Source organism: Hyalella azteca, unplaced genomic scaffold (genome assembly GCF_000764305.2).
Source record: "Hyalella azteca isolate HAZT.00-mixed unplaced genomic scaffold, Hazt_2.0.2 contig16078, whole genome shotgun sequence".
In the NCBI taxonomy this organism is placed as follows: domain Eukaryota; kingdom Metazoa; phylum Arthropoda; class Malacostraca; order Amphipoda; family Hyalellidae; genus Hyalella; species Hyalella azteca.
The window spans coordinates 424292-444022 of NW_025945905.1; the positions used below are offsets into that span (position 1 = coordinate 424292).

General features: G+C 38.5%; 1 protein-coding gene across 4 annotated transcripts; it reads right to left on the reverse strand.

The window, feature by feature from the left end:
- Nucleotides 1–1437: 1437 nt before the first annotated feature.
- LOC108667728 (WD repeat-containing protein 44) lies at nucleotides 1438–18256 on the reverse strand. 4 transcript variants are annotated; one of them, XM_018154787.2, is made up of 23 exons: nucleotides 17990–18256; nucleotides 17521–17596; nucleotides 17168–17281; nucleotides 16803–16913; nucleotides 16546–16660; nucleotides 16133–16257; nucleotides 15145–15451; nucleotides 14263–14936; nucleotides 12526–13311; nucleotides 11943–12024; nucleotides 10537–10586; nucleotides 10015–10142; nucleotides 9689–9796; nucleotides 8745–8883; nucleotides 8364–8433; nucleotides 7749–7903; nucleotides 6922–7095; nucleotides 6350–6472; nucleotides 6015–6140; nucleotides 5582–5743; nucleotides 5001–5247; nucleotides 4629–4788; nucleotides 1438–4209 (listed from the first exon to the last, which is right to left on the reverse strand). In XM_018154787.2, the coding sequence occupies exons 1-23, from the start codon at nucleotides 18052–18054 to the stop codon at nucleotides 4110–4112; spliced, it is 4197 nt and encodes a 1398-aa protein (XP_018010276.1). In that variant the 5' UTR covers nucleotides 18055–18256; the 3' UTR covers nucleotides 1438–4109. The 4 variants fall into 4 exon arrangements, with proteins under 4 accessions (XP_018010276.1, XP_047740708.1, XP_018010275.1 ...); XM_047884752.1 differs by having other exon boundaries at nucleotides 12526–13353; XM_018154786.2 differs by having other exon boundaries at nucleotides 12526–13356.
- Between the last annotated feature and the right edge of the window lie 1475 nt (nucleotides 18257–19731).

Below are 19731 nucleotides of genomic sequence, written 5' to 3' on the forward strand. Positions count from 1 at the left end.
GCAGACTGGATCTTTGAATTGGGGACAGTTTTTTAATCGATCTTTCACCAAAACCAACGTATTTCGTAATTCGTCAGTGAGCGCGATTCCCAGAACGTCACAAAACCCCTCATTTCAAGATTAAAAACGACCAGCTAATTCTGTAACAACCCTAACAACTAACCGAAATCGAAGCTAATGAGCTGTTGTCTCGTCAAACGGTCAGACGAGGCACTTGTTACACTCAAATCTACAGCGGCTGTAGGTAATCCAACTATGTACTAGTTACGGGAAAATTTTATGTTCAGAATATTTAGCCACGAAAAAAAAACAAAAAAAAATATAAATCTATTTACATAATAGAATACGAAATTTAAGAAGATAATTGAGCCATAATAAAAAATAAATAATCAATTCAACCAAACGAGCAAACATCATCGGCCAATTGAAATGCAATTTGCAACCTAACTTGACATTTATTGCGTGCACAGCTTGAAACTTTGTAAGTCAGCGTATAAGAATGTCATTGAAAATGTACAATCACATTCGAATTTATAAAAGTTTATGCAACGAATTTGTTTTAGATGCTATTTTAATTTTCATCTTCAAAACTGTACGAAATGCATTTCAATAAAGTAGACCTGGCTAATCTGAGTAAATGCACACATTTTTGCACATAAATTACAGTGAGAGAATATTTTTGATGATACTTTGCTGGAAGAAGCGTGTAATATCATGAAATGTTGATTCAACGCGAATCATCTTGTTAAGAGATTTGCTCATGCTAACCAACGAACAAAGGCACGGTCGCAATGAGTCGCACCACCACCCTGCATGGCGTCTGACCTGCGACTAACAAGATCTGAATCTTGAGACGAGGAAGAGTGCGTCTCAAGGAGCGTCAATTGGAGCTCATGGCTGGTGCATCTCGCCACTTCACACTAGATTGATTAGCGCAACTCTCGCCGCAGTATTCTTTATATACCAGCTCTTTCATACCCTCATCTGTCTGACGTATCGTGAGATGAATTCGATCTCTTAGTTTACTATGAAGTCGTTAAAGGATCACTCTTCTGTTTACGTGATATGATCTAGGTAAATAAATTGGTCATTGACGTATGAGAAGAAATTACATTTATATTGAATATTCAGGGGGACTCTTTCGTACACGAGCATTCCTGATCTAGCATGATCGGTGTAGCAATCAATGTATTCTCTATTTCGACCTTGAGCTTCAAGCAAGTAAAAACTTTTGTCGAAACATTTTCTAACACAAACTTGAGTAATATTTTAGCATTATAAAGAAATTCCAATTTACGGGGCATTGCAAATAATTTGCAAATTCCCATATACGGGGAATTGCAGAAGTCAAATAAATGCATTGCGGAATGAAGTCCTGAAATTGTCTAATGTCCAAGTCTTTTCTCGACCTAAAATTCGAGGATGCAAAAGAAAACGCTACGAACCTCAAATTTATTCAATGTTTGACACGAGGTAAAACGAAGTTAATTACAGACACCGTCATGTAGATTTGAAAAATATTAGGTTGAACTTTTAGGTTTATAACATGGAAAAATATATGCACCCAAAATAAGGTCTTGCCTTACTTAATTGTCGTAAAAAAATTGACGAAAACTGCGAACTACGGAAGACTCACTCAAGTCGAGAGTTCAAATTTCCAAAAGTATATGAGGAATTTAGTTCAACCAATGAACGTGATGTTGCGCGTTAAAAACAAAACAAAAGCTTTTGTCCGTGTTAAATACATTTTACTATTGCGGGAGTGTCACCAGAGTCGCAGGCTTTTCATTACTAAATGGAATGACGAAAGCAAACGATCAACATCTGATACGAGAAAGAAACAAGGGTTTTCCTGAGAGGACTTGATTTTTAATCAGAAGCAAATGAAAGGAAATTAGTTTTTTCAAACAATAACAACGTCCACGTAAATTATTTAAAGCAAGGAGAAATTTGATCAAGCAGATTCTCTGGCATTCAGGCGATTGGTAAATACGCGGTGAAATTACTCACGGCTAACAGAAGTTTTTGAGGGGCAACTGGCGTCCCGGAAGAGATGCATTTCGCACACAAATACGACATGAAAATATGGAATCAATACAAGAAAACGACGAACGAGCACATCTCCAAAATAACTGAAACTGGTAAAAGCTACGAAATTTTAATTTTAGGAAGAACCAGAACTTTCCATTCGTCAAAAACAGGAGCAAGACTCGAGGCAACAGTGTGCAGAGATTGGAGCGGAACATATGAACAGCAGCAAGGAGAGTCGTAGAGATCTATTTAGGCCATCAGCAGAAAGTGCAGTCTATAAAAATTTAAAACCAGCAGCAACGATGGTCGTGAAGAAACTTATAAGCTGCAGCAGGAATAAACGTGAAAAAGTTCAAGAAGCAGCGGGGCTAGTCTTGAAAATACAGGAAGGGTATCCCAAATTTTTTTTTCAACTTATCCTGAATAAGATGTAAATTGACAAAAATTTACTATAAGAACTTAATGAGGACACGACGCAAAGCCCAATATTTTTTGCGAATTAATAAGAAAGATTATGATATAAACTATAATTAGAGTACTCGACATCGTGGTGAAAAAATATATCGTTCACAGAAAAATGCTTTTAGGATCATAATCAAGGATTTTTTTGCCATATTCGTAAGCCAAAAACAGACTGGAAAAGTAAATAAGAAAAATAGAACAAAATGCAGCTTAACTAAAGCTTTCACGGACCATCGCATAGTAGTTCTAAAGCAACAGTGAGATAACGTCAGAACTTAATTGTGACCAACAGAATATAATATGAAGGTAATTCACACTCGCACGTCTCGTAATACAAAGAAGAGCTCCCGTGTGTGCTGTAAATTGACGTAAAAACTAATCACCTTCACATAAAATACATCAGCAATAACTTAATTTGTCAGTAATTATTTCTCGTATCAAGAAACCTCAGCACGTATCCAACAAATGCAGCTTGGTCGAATGCAAGCAGGATAATGAAATTCATCATTCACGCAGCTGAATTCTCCTCATTCTATAACAAGTTCACGATTCAATACATCTATTATTAAATTTTCTTAGAATAGTCTGATTTGCAAACCCTTATGAGTGTTTATCTATTGCCACATAAATATATGATAAACGAGATAAGCGAGAAACAGATTTCAAGAGTCTAGAAAATAAAACATTAGGAAATTATTGTGACGACATCATGCTATGCTAATAAATACGCCGTATTGACTAGTAAAAACCTTCACTTTTAATGGCATTTCAAATTACTAATAGAAAAATTTATGTACACACATTTTTAAAAAAATAGCGCTAAAAATTTTGTGCTTTATTTGAAATCTTCTTTCTGAGACGAACATCACCGCTTTCAAGAGGAAAGTTTCTAGCAATTATATCTTTCTGGATTCAATTAGTGAAACTTTACATTCAAGACATAGAACAAGCGAATCCGATATTCCTGGATAACTCGTTTCAACACAAAACTCTGCCTCTGCGACATAGAAAACGACCTACTTCATCCGTAAGCTCATTATATTATCGTTGGAGTTATCTTCACTACAGTACAAGCCTATTATCGTTAGAGTGGTCCATCCAAAGCGCCAGCATACGGATATACGAGGCAGGCTAAGGCACTTACGAGAAGACTAGTAGAACCGTCAAGAACTAAAGTTAATATTGAAGACATTAGCACTCACACTTATTATTGATTATGAGCAATATTGCTTATACTTAGTACCACCCCTCTAACTAAACCAGGTAATCTGTTGAATAAAATCGCGTATAGGTGAAATCAACGTGCTGCTCAACCAGAGTTAAGGATAACTCACCATCTAATTAATCTGCCAAAATATAAAGATATCGACAATACATTTGGGTGAACATAAAGCTAAATTTTATGCTACACCACAGTGGGCTACAGTAGCAACACAATGATGCAATTTTGTCACCCCCAGCAAGTTCAACATAACTTTGGGCTTACGCAAAATTGAACGTACGTGAGGACGTTAAATTTCAAGAAGGACAGGTAATAAATTGACATTACGAGTGCCTGCCACGACCAGCGGGCTCGAGGTCGGCCTGTCGTGGAACTCTCTGGCAGCCGCGTCGGGTCAGGTGAGCGCAGAGGCTGGCAGGGACGAGTGCTTGGGCTTCTCCTTCTTCAGAAAAACTCGGATGCAGCCGTGGAAGTCCGCCGACACAAGCATGTACCTGGCAAGTATGACGAGGATTTAAGAACAAATTATAATTTACACAGTGAATAAACTTTTCATTCGAAAATGTTAACGTAGAATCACTAGGCGGTAAATAAAAAATCTAATAACTATTAAATTTTCCTAAACTGAAGATAAGAGCTCTGAAATAAACTCAATCTCTTAATATCTACCACTGTAGTGAGAAGAGCGCTTGACACCCAACTTCAACAACCTACCGGAAAGCGTGATGTGACCTGGAAAGACTAATTGTACAAGCACTTCAACAAGTTAGGTATTAGTTCGAGTAAGTGTACAACCCCCTCGAAGTGTCCGTGTACCACAGTCTACCCAACCCATGAAGTTTTAAGCACCACCTTGAGTAAATATACACACCAGACACAGTGTACAGGTGCTGATGTACCATAGTTTACCCACCCCTTATTGTGGCCGAGGCTATCGTGTTTGTGCTGCTTGTCAGTCCTCGCAGAGTCCGGCGTCGCTTCGCAGGCCGCTCGCTGCTCCTGCAGTTCGATGAAGCTGAATACGAGCTCAGGATGCGGTGAGAAGAGGGCGCACGTCACCATGGCATGGTGTGCTGGAGAATGCATTGATTATCTCCAGGCATGTAATTTGGTGAGAATGTTTACAATTATTTACAGACAAAATGCTTGTAGACCGTTAACGAGAATGGCACAGAGCATTTCATTGAGATGCTAAATGGGGCTTAAAGGGAAAATGATAGGGCTGAAGTAGAAAACACTCACAACGCAATTAAAACAAGACACATGGAAGTATTGCGTAGCTCACCCTTGACACCCTCCCAGTAAGCGTTGCGATCACGTCTGGCGGTGGCATTAAACTTGCCGTAGTCGTGGTGGGTTTTCCAGAGGTAGATGCAGGGATTCTCGCTGCCCGCCACGATGTACTTGCCGTCGTGACTGAAGCTCGCACGAATTTGGCTGCTGGGGTTGTTGAAGCCGCGGTACTTGCAGTGCTCGCTGTGCTCGTCGAGACCGTACAGGCGAATGCGACTGTCGTTACTCGTCACCAGAATCTGAAGTAAATAACGAAGGCATCTTCATTAATAAAGCCAGTTTAATGCTTATGAATGAAACTTTAATGCAGTAGAAAGAAATTGTTAGAGTAACCTCTTGATACGTTCAAGAGTGATGGGAACGAGAAATGAAGAGAGATCTAATATAAGAAAAGTTTACGAGGTAACACACATTCATTTAAATTTGGTGTCATAGAATACCGTTTTATGGTTGAGAGAGAGAGAGAATCGTAAGATCAGGAGGTACATGAGAAAATTGCTAGGTAAAACCGCTCAAATTTTTTATATTCACGCAAGAGCGATTCTAGACATTAACATAAAGGTAAAAACGCACTTTATTTTCGCCAGGTAGAGGCTCAATGCCCGTGATCTTGCGCCCTCTTGGGTTCTTGCCACGAGCGGAGCGCACGTTGAACTGCGTGTTGTATTTGAGTTGGTTGGTCGTGTAGAAGAGACAGCGTCCGTCGTACGTCCCTACTACAGTGTACGCTCCATTCTGCACATAATTAACACACATTTGTTCTTATTTGCTTACATGAAATAAAGGTCATCATTTACGAGTACGTTAGGGACATTTAAATAGACAGCATATGGCTGACGACATAACACTGAGACTGTTAATCGTATTCATTACATCTAATAAGGTATAAAAGATGCAAAACATTTGCAAAAAACAAATCTTCAAAGAAGTTGAATAATAGAACTCTATTAATACACATCAAAATAGATGCATAGAAAGAGTATTTGATGCATAGTCATAGAGTTACCTGGCAGAAATTAGCGGCAGTTATAAAGGCTCCCTCGACCTCGGTCCAGAGAACGACACGCTTCTCAGGGATGCTCCAGAGGCGCAACTTGCCGTCTAGAGACCCAGAGATGAAGTACCGATCGTCCTGGGGGTGAAAAATATCAACTTAATAAATAAAATTATCAATGAATCGTCTTGGATATAAGCATATAAAATATCAACTTAAAAGAATTATCAATGAAACCCTTATCACAAAATGCAGGCTTTCATTATTTTATTTGTATTCAAACTAATGAATAATTTGAAGTTTTGAAAATTCAGGACTGGGAAAGGGTGTCAAACGGAATAGTTCACCTTGGGATGGAAGGCTATGGCAGTGACGAAGTCGACGTGCTGGAAGATGCACAGACATTCCTTGCGGCTGATGTGCCACAGCCGCACCGTCTTGTCCATGGATGAGGTGAGCAAGAAGTAATTCTGGAGAAGTAACGAATTGCATAATAAATTCTGTACATGAAGGAGGTCTCTCATCGCATAGCTAATTTTGCCAAGAGTAAACTGGCAGGCCCGAAATTGCACACGGCCGTGATTGTTGCATTGATAAATAATAGAAAATTAATTTTTACTGACGGTAATTACGGACACTTGTTGCGATAAAAATATGAACCTGCTTTAGCAATGAGTTGTCCAAGATAGTTTAAGATATCCTGATTTGTTCCAACAATGCTCATATTATTAAATACCATTCGAAATACTGCACCGTTCTTATATTGTGATAATTAATTTTTCAAAATTAATTGGCTCGATTATTGGCGTTTGCAATTATAAACACAATTTGTTATATAAAAGAATTAACCTTGATGAATTAAAGCCTAACAATGCACAAGAAAAGAGAGAACCGTTCGTATTAATTTCTGAGAGCGAACCTTTGACCATGCAATATCGAGGAGGTCAGCAGAGTGCCCTTGGTAGACACAAAAGGGGCGCGGCATGAAAGGCGAATGGCCGCTGTCGGCCGGGTCCAGGTGGCCGGGATCATCTGCAAGTCCTCCTTCCAGGCCAGATGAACTTAGGCTCTCCTCAGACGGCGTCGGTGACACCTACGGTGCAGCGAGGACAATTCTATATTTAAAGAGATGAAAACTTTTTATAGACGGTAATTTCAACTAAAGCTTCATTTCTGCCAATGCCAACGAGTAACGTAAGATTTCCCGCAGCCAAGGAATTGCTTAGAAATTGTAATATAGGCTTATTGATTCGGAAATACGCACGGAAGGTAAATTCCTCATGGAACACTAATGAAAAATTTTGGCGAACAAACAGTTAATTTTGATTAGTTGTAAAAATAAAAAATTATACGCGATTAGAAAAGGTTATTGGTAGGTTAATGGCGCATATAAAGTCGTTAATGGAGCATATAGATGTCGTTGATGGTTCGCCTTATCATGGACGGAGGAGACTCAAATGAAAATAAAATAAAGTCAAGTAAGATAAATATTTATTTACAACTGTCTTTTGAGCGACATGGACTCGGAGATTCCGAGCAAGCAGCCTGATACCGAATAAGATTAGTTTATTAATCAAGTTCGAATACATACACGAACGGTTTAAAGGCACACTATTTGATAATAGGCTCGTACTGCGCCAGAAAAAGCAAATGTCTAACGATAGCCTAATCAGCTACCTAACAAATAAAAAATTCTGTTTGCTGATTAACTGTGCAGGCAGCGACATAATGTTGATCATTACGTACCTTGAGGTCCGGGTTGTATTTGCTGCGGATGTCGAGGAAGAAGCTATAAGCTTGCTTGATGACCCAGACTCGCAGCAACTGATCCTGGCCAGCTGTGGCGAGCAGCCGTCCGCACAAACTGAATTTGGCGCACCAGATGGGCCCCTGGTGCTCACCTGCAAGTTATAACATTGCTTTTGCATGAAAATGGGCCCGTACCAAACAACGGTAACGCGATACCTACACAAAAGCAATAATAATGTAATTGGCAGAAAGCAAGGCAGTGAAAGAACAGTAAATGTGACAAGCACGAACATTACACGAGACAAGCAGGCACGCCAACTAATATACAAGATGGGATAGAATCAGAGCTATGAAAGCAGGCTAAAAACGAAAGAAGATGCAAATTTAAATTCAAATTAATGAGGAAACCTTTGAAGCTAAAAATCTTTAGGTTCACTAAAATACAATTGAGATCGAATTTCATAACTATTGACTAACAGAAAAGGTGGATGAATAGAACAATTCAGAGAGATTGGTACAAAATCTTCGAGTGAGATCCAAGCACAGTCGAGAACTGAGGAAGTTTAGGAAATAAATTTTCAGGAATCAGATACATTATCGTGTGAGACTCACCTGTGATCTCCTGAACATACATGAGATCGTCCCACTCGTGAGGACCCTTGTGACCATGAGCTGTTTTGATCTGAGGGAGAAAGCAAAATAAAGAACCCGGTCCATACGATTTACCTAGCAAAACTGAGTCGTTAATGATATAAAGCGAAATTTTTCTATAATCCAAATAACCAATAAAAAAACTGCTTCATCAATGGTATAAAGGACAATGTTTCTATAATATAAATAACCTATTTCAAAACTGAATCATCAATGATATAAAGCACAATGTTCCTGTAATACAAATAACCTACATCAAAACTGCATCATCAATGCTATAAAGGAAAATGTTACTATGATATCAGCCACCCTGTAATATTACTTAACACGTTGAGGTCCCACCTTGACGTACGTTCCTGTGCGCTGCGTGGGCGCGTCATCAGCGAAGACATCCTTGTCATCGGAGCGCGATTTGATGGTCTTGGCGGCCTTGCGCATGGCGGGCGTGACGCGCTTCTCCAGCAGCTTCTTCATGCGACCGCTGCAACATTTATTTGCTATTATTATTATCATATTAACATGAGATATTATTATTATTGGTAATATGAAATATTATTATTATTATATTATCTCCAGCAGCTTCTTCATGCGACCGCTGCAACATTTGGTTGCTATTATTATTATTATACAAAGCAATTGTTGCGGCGTCAGGATCAACCGAACTTCGAGGGCACGTTACTTATAAGTTCGATGATATAAATTGTAGTTTCAAAACACCATGAAAAATAAATAGTGGTTTTAGATGCTTTGTGTGCGCTATAAAATTATTATCTATTTCAAGAAATAGTAGGTATCATCTGCGCCAATAAATTGCTAGTTACTTTAAGACGCCTATGTCCAATGAATAAGCTATTCCGAGAAGTGCACCATTAAATTAATAGCTATTTAAAGACGTCATGCCAGCGCAGTTTATTATTTGGCAATGTCAAGCAGCCATACGCTCGCTTTTAAATATTATTTATACATAAATAACGCAACACCCGTGCCATGAAGTCAATAAATTTTAATTGAAACAACAATAAACTTCGTCAATGATCGTGTATTATTCTACCCTTTACAACACATAAAGATAAAATTGTTCACTTGTTATAGTCTTATTCCTGCCTATACAATATTTAGAGCTGCGAAGGATGAACACTACCACGACAATATCACTAATTAACAAATTATATATTTTATAGATTAACCATGTGTTTCATAGAATGCGACTCACTTTACCAGTGATCTTGCTCTAAATCACCACAATTATTCATTGAAACAGAGAACGAAAGTAAATAGTTACTGACGTGGTCTTAGAGAGGGCGTGTGAGAGCTGCTGTATGGAGTCTGTGTCGCTGTCGCGGCCGCTGCTCGCTATGCTGCTCGTGTCGTCGGAGTGGTCGCCTTCCCCGGGCCTGAACACACATTACAATCATGCATTGATGAAGTCTACTCACATAAAAACAATACAACTTAAGCATATTACCCAACCGCCTGGTGGCAAAACACATACAACGTCAAGGAAATTGAAGAAGCCAAATGAAAAAAAAACCTTCAAGGAAGTATTCAAGTAAGTAAATAAATAAATTCAAGAATATTTCAAGTAAGTTGGAATAGTCATAATTTCGGCTACCTGTCCGTGAGTCGCATTATCTGCAGGCTCAGAGGGTTGACGGGATTGGAGTTCATGGAGACGGCTTGGTTTAGATTAGTACGAATCCCGGTGTCCAAGTCCACTAGAGGGACTTGGGATAAAATTTCCTGAAAAAAGGCAGGAAACAAAAATTTGATAAGAAATTGTTTGTAATTTGATAAAGCTTCATGTGAACTAATTTCTTCCACAAGTTCTATTTACATCCGATAGCTTTGTGGCGAGCTGTGCGGTGTGTTTAAGATCAAAGATGCTGGCAACGCTACGTCCAATGGGACGAACAAAAACGTGGTTAGAAAGACCTACATAAAGGAGCCAGGCAAATATATGACATTCATTAGATATTTAGGTCGAAATTTTCAAGTTTTCATTTCTAACTGGCTGATTGTGAGTTACAAACAACATTACGGACAAACGAGCCAATTTATTATCATTGGATGTACAACATTAATCACAGGAAATGCTCTTGTAAGTGAAATATCTGAACCTCATCAACCAACTCACCTGGTCTGAATCTGAAAGCGGGCTGATGCTATCTTTCTTCTTCTTCTTTTCTGCAAGATAAATGAGTAGTGAAAATAAGACGCATATAATTCTATAAAAATCTTCAAAAAGTCAAATCCGCAGACGAGCAGAATTAAAAAGAGCGGCACAAAATGATTACTAATTTAAGACCTTTAACCTTTCCTACCTACTTGACATCCTGAGGCCATGTTATCAAAACTTACTGGAGTCCCTACACGTTGCTGTTCAAGTACAAGTAATGTACGATATCTCGTCTGTGATTGGTTAAGTTAGCGTGAAAAGCAGTCAGTGATAGACAGCCGGAGTAAGAACTCTTAACTAACTGGCATAGGTACTGTAGCTGCGCAACTCAGGCTTCATTTGTTTGCCCAGGGTTCAGCTGGTAACGAGCGAAGCGGGCTGCCTTCGCTTTAGGCTTTCTTTTACTGATCATGTTTTGAAGTGGCCATTGAATTGCGTGCCGTAATTTTTAATTAGTTATTTGTACCTAAGGCTCAGACTATCAAGAGTTGCTTCCCATCTCGTTGCACACTAGTTGGTGTTGCTTTAATTTCTGCTGAAATATGTCTTGGCCTCATTTTTGAGTGGCGGGTGGACGTGGGCATCTGATTCCATCCATAGTGGGCATCTGATTCCATTTATCTCTTTATGGTTCGCATGGAATCTAATCGTCAGCGAGCTGTCACTGAATCGAAGGAATTCAGTGAAGAAAAGAAACTAGTGTGCCAAGAAGATGCTCCATACTCATCGGTGACGGAGGGACTTCTGGTTAGAGAGGAGATAATCATCTCATTTTTGGAAGATTTGAGCAGATTTGTCAGCAGGAAGTGGTGTCGAAACTTGCAGCTTAGAAGAAATCCCAAATTTTGTATACGTCTCGTGCTACAGTTTTTATTTCGGTTTAACTTCATTTATAGTCGGCATTGTATTGGCATAACGTTAGATTTTTTATGATCTGGTTCTTATGGTTTTCAAATATAACTCCATGGCCTGGCTGTCAACTGTTTTGAGTTAGTCTCGTCTTCTCACTATCCCGTTGGAGATATATGCTGATGAGCCTGTATAGCCTGTATATGTTGATAGCTCTCCCGCAACAGTACTAATAATACTACTACTACTAATAATAATAATAATAATACTAATACCAACTCAGATGATACGTCTTCTGAACAGCTAACAGATGATTTAACCGTGCTTAAGTAACAACACTCGTGTGAGCAAGAATCCAATAATATCTCAAAACATATTTGTAAGTTAAAAATAAAGAACCAAAAAATTAATATGCAGTAAAGAAATAAAATGTAACTAAAACAATGGAACATAATTATTAGTCTGCCCGTACTACAAGTTATTGGAAAGCAGGCAAGGGAAGTGCATATGCTCACCGGTGCGGTGGCTGGAGTGGGACGAGGTGTGGGTGCACGCGTTCTCGTCCGGTGACCCAGACGGCGACGACCGTCCCGAGTCCTGAAACAACAATAAATTAATTAATGGACAATCATCAGTACAATAAGCTGGTAACACTCACGCATAACTAGAGATTTGTGTCTTATTGCACAGAAGTTTAAAAGAATGGCGTGGGAATATCAATAATCCTTAAACGTGCTGAAGCAACGCGAAATCATTCCGTGCTGACAAACATTGCACAAAAATCCATACAAATATGAGATTTTTATAGGTTGAGGGATACGCAAATTTGAGTCATAAAAAAATAATTTAAAAATGAACAGAAGCTGAGGATAAGACACAACAAAATTATGATATAGCAAATAATTCCACAAAGCTGAAATAAGTGAAACAACATAAAGCGGATGATGTCAAGTTTACTTAACTAGAAGAAATGTAAATAAAAGTAGCAACAAGAAATAATAACTTTGTGTTCTTTAATAAATATTTCATGTCTTCATTCTATGTTTCCGTCGAACAAGAACAGTTTTGCTGGCACGGCAACATGGCGCTTTAATTTACCTTGACGAGAAATTTGCCTCTTATTGCAGCCCTGATGTCGAGCGATCGCCGCCCGATGCTGATGGCATCAACAGAAGAGTCGGCCGACGTGGGGGGGTTGTTGTTATGGGAATAGCCAGCTGAGTGCATCGGATGACTCAGCCACGAGGGAACAATAGGCTTAGTTCTTAGTAACTTGCTGGGGCGCTTAGCTATGCTGGACAGGCGTGACTGCAGCGAACGGTTCGTAGACACAGGCGTCACGGGAGGAGAAGGTAACGTTGTCATGATGGAAGGAACATGAATAGTGTTTTGAGAGTTAGTTGTGTCAGATATTAATGTGAGATCAGTGGCAGGGGCGTCAGGTAAAGAACTTTGTGGAATGTTGCGGTCAGTAGAGCATTCAGTGCTTCCTTCTTGATTCTCAGGTAGAGAAGTTGTGATGTAGGATGACCGATACGAGTTTTCTTCTGTAAAAATTGAACTTTCACCGTCCCCAGAAAGATGTTCCTCACCTCTGATCCAGCGTTCATCAGGATTCGCAAGGAGATCATGAACTCCTGTCATGTACGCTGAACTAACTCTTGTCTCTGTTGGAGAGTTGCAGTCGTTGATGACATGGAGGGCAACATCAGCGTGGACTCGATGCTCAGATTTGGACTTTTTAATGTCAACTAAAATGTCGGAGGATTCAGAGCTAACAGAGATGTGCGGGATATTTGTGCTGACAGAGATGGGCAGCAAGCTGGTATTTACAGATGGAGGCACAGCAGTACACGACAGAGGGCGGGCAGTGCCATTGACTGACTGGGGAGCAACACTCGCAGCAATCTTTGGTGCTTCAGTCAACTGCTGATAATTGCACACAGGATCACAACGTGAAACACAAACAAGACGGTTAAGCTCGTGTCATTACTGGTCATGCACATTATTCAAACATTATACTCCGCTAACAAGCTCAAATTGTTAATTTTAAATGTACACTTTTTATATTTCGTTTGCTGGCTGTTCGTTCAAATCTGGAAACTAAGAGCTAAATATGAATCATATACTTTAATCGTTAGTGCTAAATATAAAATTTGCATCAAAATCAATTTGCAAGCACGATTGATTGAACTTGTTGTGGTCATATGCATTAATTTTTTACATATTTCAAGTCCACGTGAATTCCTTGCAGTACTATGCATTAATATCCTAAATTTAAAGTCAAGAAATGTTCTTCGCCACTGCGTTAGAAAATAAAATATGAATTTTAATTATTTTCCTTCATTGCAACAACTTTAGGAGTGCAGCGAGGTATGCCAAGGAATGCAGGTAAACAAATACAATGAGGTGATAAAAGTGGACACCAAAGTGCTGAACTCGGTCCTAGAGCTTTTATATTTTTGATCAACAAAAGACTATTAGTTAAAAGAATAATAATTTGAAATAAAGCCAGTAAATTAGGACAAATTAAAATAAATACAAATTATTATTCATACTACGAGGAACATGTGCAAATTAAACATATACACATTACATTTCTTCCAAGCATTTGCCATGGCGAGCACCAAAGACAAAAGAAGAGAACGTAAGCAAATTATTTAACAATAACTGAACGCTGAAATTCATACAAGTATTTCAGCAAATTATTGTCTAAATACCATCAGTGGCCAAAGGGTGACACAAGATACTGAACAACTCAGGCTGCAACAATAAATTGCATTAGATTGCAATCCACGTAAAAATCTTTGAGAAATAAAGTTGTGAAGCAAATACCTCTTTTTCTATGCTAGAAAGTTTCTTTTTCTTGCGTTTGATGCGAGGTGGTGCAACAGGAGGTGGAGGCGGCATAAGCAGCTGGTCCTCGTCCTCTTCCACACGTTTGGTGGAGATATTGCCTGTGGTGTTGCTCAAATGATCCAGCAAAGATCCACATAATTCTAGTTGGCTTTGGTCGTCTGTTGCATTACTAGTGAGATCTTTAAGGTGACATTTTCCATCAAAAGAATCGGAAGACATACAACCATCTGGTGTAGAAGTTTCATCTCCAGCAGTCAATGGAACACCTCCAAGGCTCGGCAATTTTCGATTTGGAGCAAGGGGATCAAGAAGCGCAATGTGTAGCAGCGCGGGGTGCGACTTGTGCTGTCGGGATGCCAGCGACAGCGGGTGCAGGGTCGGTCTGGGGGCCTGTGACGACGCTGGCAGCGACTGCGAACTGAAAGGGATGCCACAGAAGCCAGTACGACCGACAAATTGACGGTTATTTGTTTGGCCACTGCAGAACAAGCCTTGTTTGGTGTCACAAAGATTTAAGAGCTCTAGGTTGTGTGCTGGCACAACTAAAGGTTGTTCCTCAGCATGAGTTCTGTGTTCATCTCCAGTGTCAAAAGAGGAGCTGCGTGTTTTCGTGCTGGCAACTAGATCTGGTTCTGCTCCCAGGCCAGTACCTGGAAATGATCCAAGATATGAAACATAGATACAATCACGTTAAAGCAATTAATTAGTGAAGTTCTAGATAATAGGAGGAAAACTAGGACAAACTCCTATGTTTTCTTTCAGTGCAGTTAGCGTTTTGGCGATAGTGATGAACATTGACTAATCTGCTAACAAGATGATGGCTCAAATAAAGTCTTGGAAAGCATATATTTTCCTCACATAAGCCAGAGTCAGACTGATCCTCATTGACGTTGATAGGGCGAAACTTTTGATGACTTGCTTCGGAGGAGGTGGGCGAGGGAGGAGGAGAAGAGTCAGGTGGTGGGGGAGGAGAGGCGGACAATATGGGGGACGAAGACTGTGGTAGAGAGGAGCTGGGGAGCTGAGTATAGTCAGATGAAAAGGTTGTGGCAGGCACGTATGCAGCAGAGCAGCTTAAGCTTGAACTGTCGTGCCAGGGGCTGTGGTGATCCGACAGCAGAGACTGGTTGGCTTCATGGAATGTACCACTTGTGCTCTTGCTCACCTGCACGCAGAATAATTGCCATTGAAGCTTAAATCAATAACAACTTAAACTTAATAAAAACGCTTCAACCTTCCCCGCCAAATCAGTCTCAGAACACGGGAAAAGATAATATTATAAATATGTTGACAAATTCGTCTTAAAGGGTCACAAAAATTGGCCAATTGAATGAGAAAAATATATTTTTCATTTATTGATGTGTATTTTTTTACGGATACCACTTTGTTTGCAAAATTATTATATTATTTATACAAAGTCCCTACACGTAATGCTCAAAATATCTTCCAATCAAGGTTTTCTGCATTGACAAGTAATGGCCAAAAACTTTGGTCTGCCAGAGAGTAAGTGGTGTGTGTACCTTGCCAGCAGAGATATATGAATAAATATATATGTCAGCGATATATATCGTTACATTGTAATGATATGTAATGATATACATGTAATATAACATGTAATGATATATGAATAAATTAACAAGTAATGGCTAAAAACTTTAGTCTGCTGGAGAGTGTGTACCTTGCCAGCAGAGATATATGAAAAAATATATATGTCAGCGATATATATCATTACATTGTAATGATATGTAATGATATATGTAATATAACATATAATGATATATGAATAAATTAACAAGTAATGGCTAAAAACTTTTAGCCTGCTAGAGAGTAAGTGAGGTGCATGTACCTTGCCAGCAGAAATGGAACTGTAGAGAGAGGACGAGTCTGGCTCCACAACTCTGAAGGGCTGCATGATGCACCCATCACATGCATCTCCGCTGGTTGTGTCATCACACCAGTCGTCATGGGTTGCTGTGCAAATACCAATCACCAACAATAATGTTTTGTGCACTACCAATCACCATCAGTTATGTTATCTGTGCACTACCAATCACCATCAGTTAGGTTATCTGTGCACTACCAATCATCATCAGTCATGTTATCTGTGGCAGACTAAATTGTTCCTTGATTAAATGAGAAAACTATGTAGTAAGTTCATTTCAAATTAAAATTTAAACATCATAAAGCTGTTCTGATTCTCAAGATTTTTTAATAATTTTCGTACAACACACTCCAAGTTTTGAATGATTCCACACCCACCACAAAGATGTGGTGCAGATGACTGATGAACAGGCATAGCTGCCTGACGGCGCCGCATTCGCACAGCTGATGCACGGGTTTTTGGAGACTCGGAGGCTTCATCATCATCATCTTGCTGAAATGACAAAACTGCATCAAGTATTTGCAGAAATTTCAGAAGAAAACATTTTCCATCATTAAAAACATTTTCCATCCAACATTAAAGCACAATGTGAAGCATTTTATGAAGACATGATGGAGCTTATGGTTTTGCTCACCAAATTGCCAAGAAGGGAGCCACTCAGGCTACTGCAAGTGTCCTCTTTAGTATTACTGGTTTCATCAGTACCACCTCTTGTCACCCGCAAGTTGCTATGAGGTCCTGAAACCTTTAAAAAAATATTACTTAAAGAATAGAAATTAATAGCAGTATTTGCATAAGAATAACATTTCTATAATTAGACAAACAAAAAAGAGCTCAGTAAACAACCGAGCAAGCCAATTAAAAAATTTCACCTTTTATTAGAAATTAACAAATGGTTTCATTATTCAATGAGCCTGATGAACATAAAAACTCGTCTGTTGATAAGAGCATTAATAGAGGTTCAAGCCTACAAAAGCTAAAGTGCTATTTCAAACTAACCTCTGCTTTCTTCTGATATGGTTTCCTGCCAAGGACTGCAGCACCAGCTGAACTGACAGGCAAGGGGACTTTGAATGCTGATTGCAACTCAATGCCATGCCCATGAATGTGATCCTGCAAGTTTAGGGGATAAGATTAACACATTTTTTATTGTTAGCTACATTTAAACAAGTGATAAATTATCTATTTGAAACAATAATGCATACACAGTCTTGGTAGACTGTGGTAAACATTGCAACTGAATTGAGAATTGTTGGGAATCAGTTTTGCAATTTCAAGGTTTTTGTTTGATTGAGCCCTGTCACATGATTAAGTTGAAGAGTTTATGTTAACAAAAGCAAGTATAAACTCACAGAGCTGATGAGTGCAGGAGCTGAAATCTTTCTCAACGGTACACTTTGTTGAGTTTGCAGTTCAAGAAATAATTTTCTGGAAAGGTATAACACCAGATGAAAATTTTTTATCCATACATGGTTTTACAAGGGATGGCCTAAAATACATAATTTGTCATGAAAGCAATTTGAGCTTGTATGGTCTGTGTTGGATGTCACATACTTCATATAGAGAGATAAGCTAGATAGATTAAAAGTTAAATAATTATAGTATTAGATATTGCCATTATTACTAAATAGTTATTTTGTCAAACAAATATGTAGCAGCAAATTGGCAGAAACTCCATGCATTTTCTATTAAAAATTTCTACTGCAACATTTCTCATTCTATGAAGAGGTCTCTAATACAGTATAATGTAAAAGATTTTAATACAGTATAATGTAAAAGATTTTAATACAGTATAATGTAAAAGATCAGATAAGTCCTTACCCTGGAGATTTTGGAGTTTCATCAAGCGCATCATGAAATTCATCTGAATCACTTTCAGATGACATCTTTTTGGCCAATATCAATAGTTTGAAGTTCTCTTCCCACACATTTAATGCTCTTAATCAATGTATATCCTGGTAAAATAAAGTTTGAGAAGCTAATATTTTAGGCTTGAAAATAATATCTTGAATCATAATTTAAAGATCGGAAGAGAAATCAGATCTGTTCAAAGTGCTTGCTTATGCCATAACAGATCATTTTAACCTAGTAAAATTTGTTGAAAATTATATAAATACAATGAATCATTAAAGAAAAATTCACGTTTTTTCATTCACTAAAGATTTTAGAACAAAGGAGAATCCATTACCCTTGGTTCAACCAGAAAAAATTATTGTTCCATGTATATACATGGAAGAAACATTTTTCTATAAGTTCTGTTCCAAGACAGCAAAATTCAAACCTTATTAAACTTAATAAATTTGAAGAGAATTTGTCTTCTTTGCTTTCATGAGAAAAGGTTAATAAAAATATTCTATCATTTGCTTCTACAAAGCAGCCCAAAGATACAAACAAATTTTGGTAAACAATGGATATGCAAACAAAACAAACTCCCATTGCCATTGATGCTACTAACTTTGCCATACATCATACATGGTGATGTTCTATATGCCTTCTTCTTGTCCTTCTCAATGACCTGTGGAATTTAGGAGTGCTCCTGTCCAAATTGGAGAGTACAACGGTACACTCTGGAATTGGAGCGCACAACCTACCAAACAAGGCACAAGGGCCTCAACACCAAAACAGTAGCAGAATCATGCACCCCACTTTAGCTTCCAATTGGCAATTACGTAGATTAAGGGTAGGTCGCAAATTTTTTTTCCGCGTTAATCAAAACCGCGGTATTCAAAACCGTGCTAATCAAGGGATTGCTGTATTGAATTTGATCATGTAGTGAAGCCTCTTGACATTGATTGCAATGAATAAAAGTAGACATGTATTTACGCTACTAATTTATCATAAAAGTTGGACCCCATATTTTCATGCTTCATTACACATTTTCATTGCTTCATTACCAAGTGAATTTGTGAAATTCATCACCTGAAGCTGAAATTACAATTTTCAAGTAAAACATTAAACTCACTTCATGTGAATTGCTTCATTTAGCCTATTACTAGTCTGTAGGCTACCTAATTAGTCTATCTGTGAAAAGTTTTTATGACCCATGAGTTACAACCAAATGCACCTGCCACATCATGGCACATGGCGTGGCACTGGGTGCAAGTGAAGAAACAAATGTGTTTTTTTGTGAAAATTTTGTCATGTTAATTTGGAATCTCTAAACTATTTAGCCTACATTCTAGACTAATTGTCAAAATGTATTATAGTAGCCTATGTTGAACTTTTCAAGCAACATTAATAAATTTTCTATTTTTTTCTATGATAATAAAATGTTTGAAATAAATTTGGATCCATTTTCATGATTTTAAAAAATATTTCTTTTTAACTATGGCTTGGCAACAGGCAACTTTAGTGTGGTGGCAACTTTCGTGGGATTGATGGTAGTAGTTTATTTATTTTCTCATCCCTGATGAGAAAATAAGCACAGCAGAATTGTAGCAGTGAGTTGCGAGTTCGAGACCGTGGGATCGGGTTCCAAAGGCCAGATCCCTTGTGGATGAAGTCACAAAAAATTCAAGAATCGGCAACAGGCCATGGGCCTATTTCTTCAGTGCTGACACTTC

What these genes read in the sequence shown, in the direction of transcription:
- LOC108667728 (XM_018154786.2), bottom strand. Translation starts at nt 18,054, where the DNA reads ATGTCATCTGAAAGTGATTCAGATGAATTTCATGATGCGCTTGATGAA. An exon ending in GCACAGGAACGTACGTCAAG is followed by an intron (nt 8,434 to 8,744) that starts GTGGGACCTCAA and finishes TTTCTCCCTCAG; the next exon opens with ATCAAAACAGCTCATGGTCA. An exon ending in AGCCTCGGCCACAATAAGGG is followed by an intron (nt 4,210 to 4,628) that starts GTGGGTAAACTA and finishes CATACTTGCCAG; the next exon opens with GTACATGCTTGTGTCGGCGG.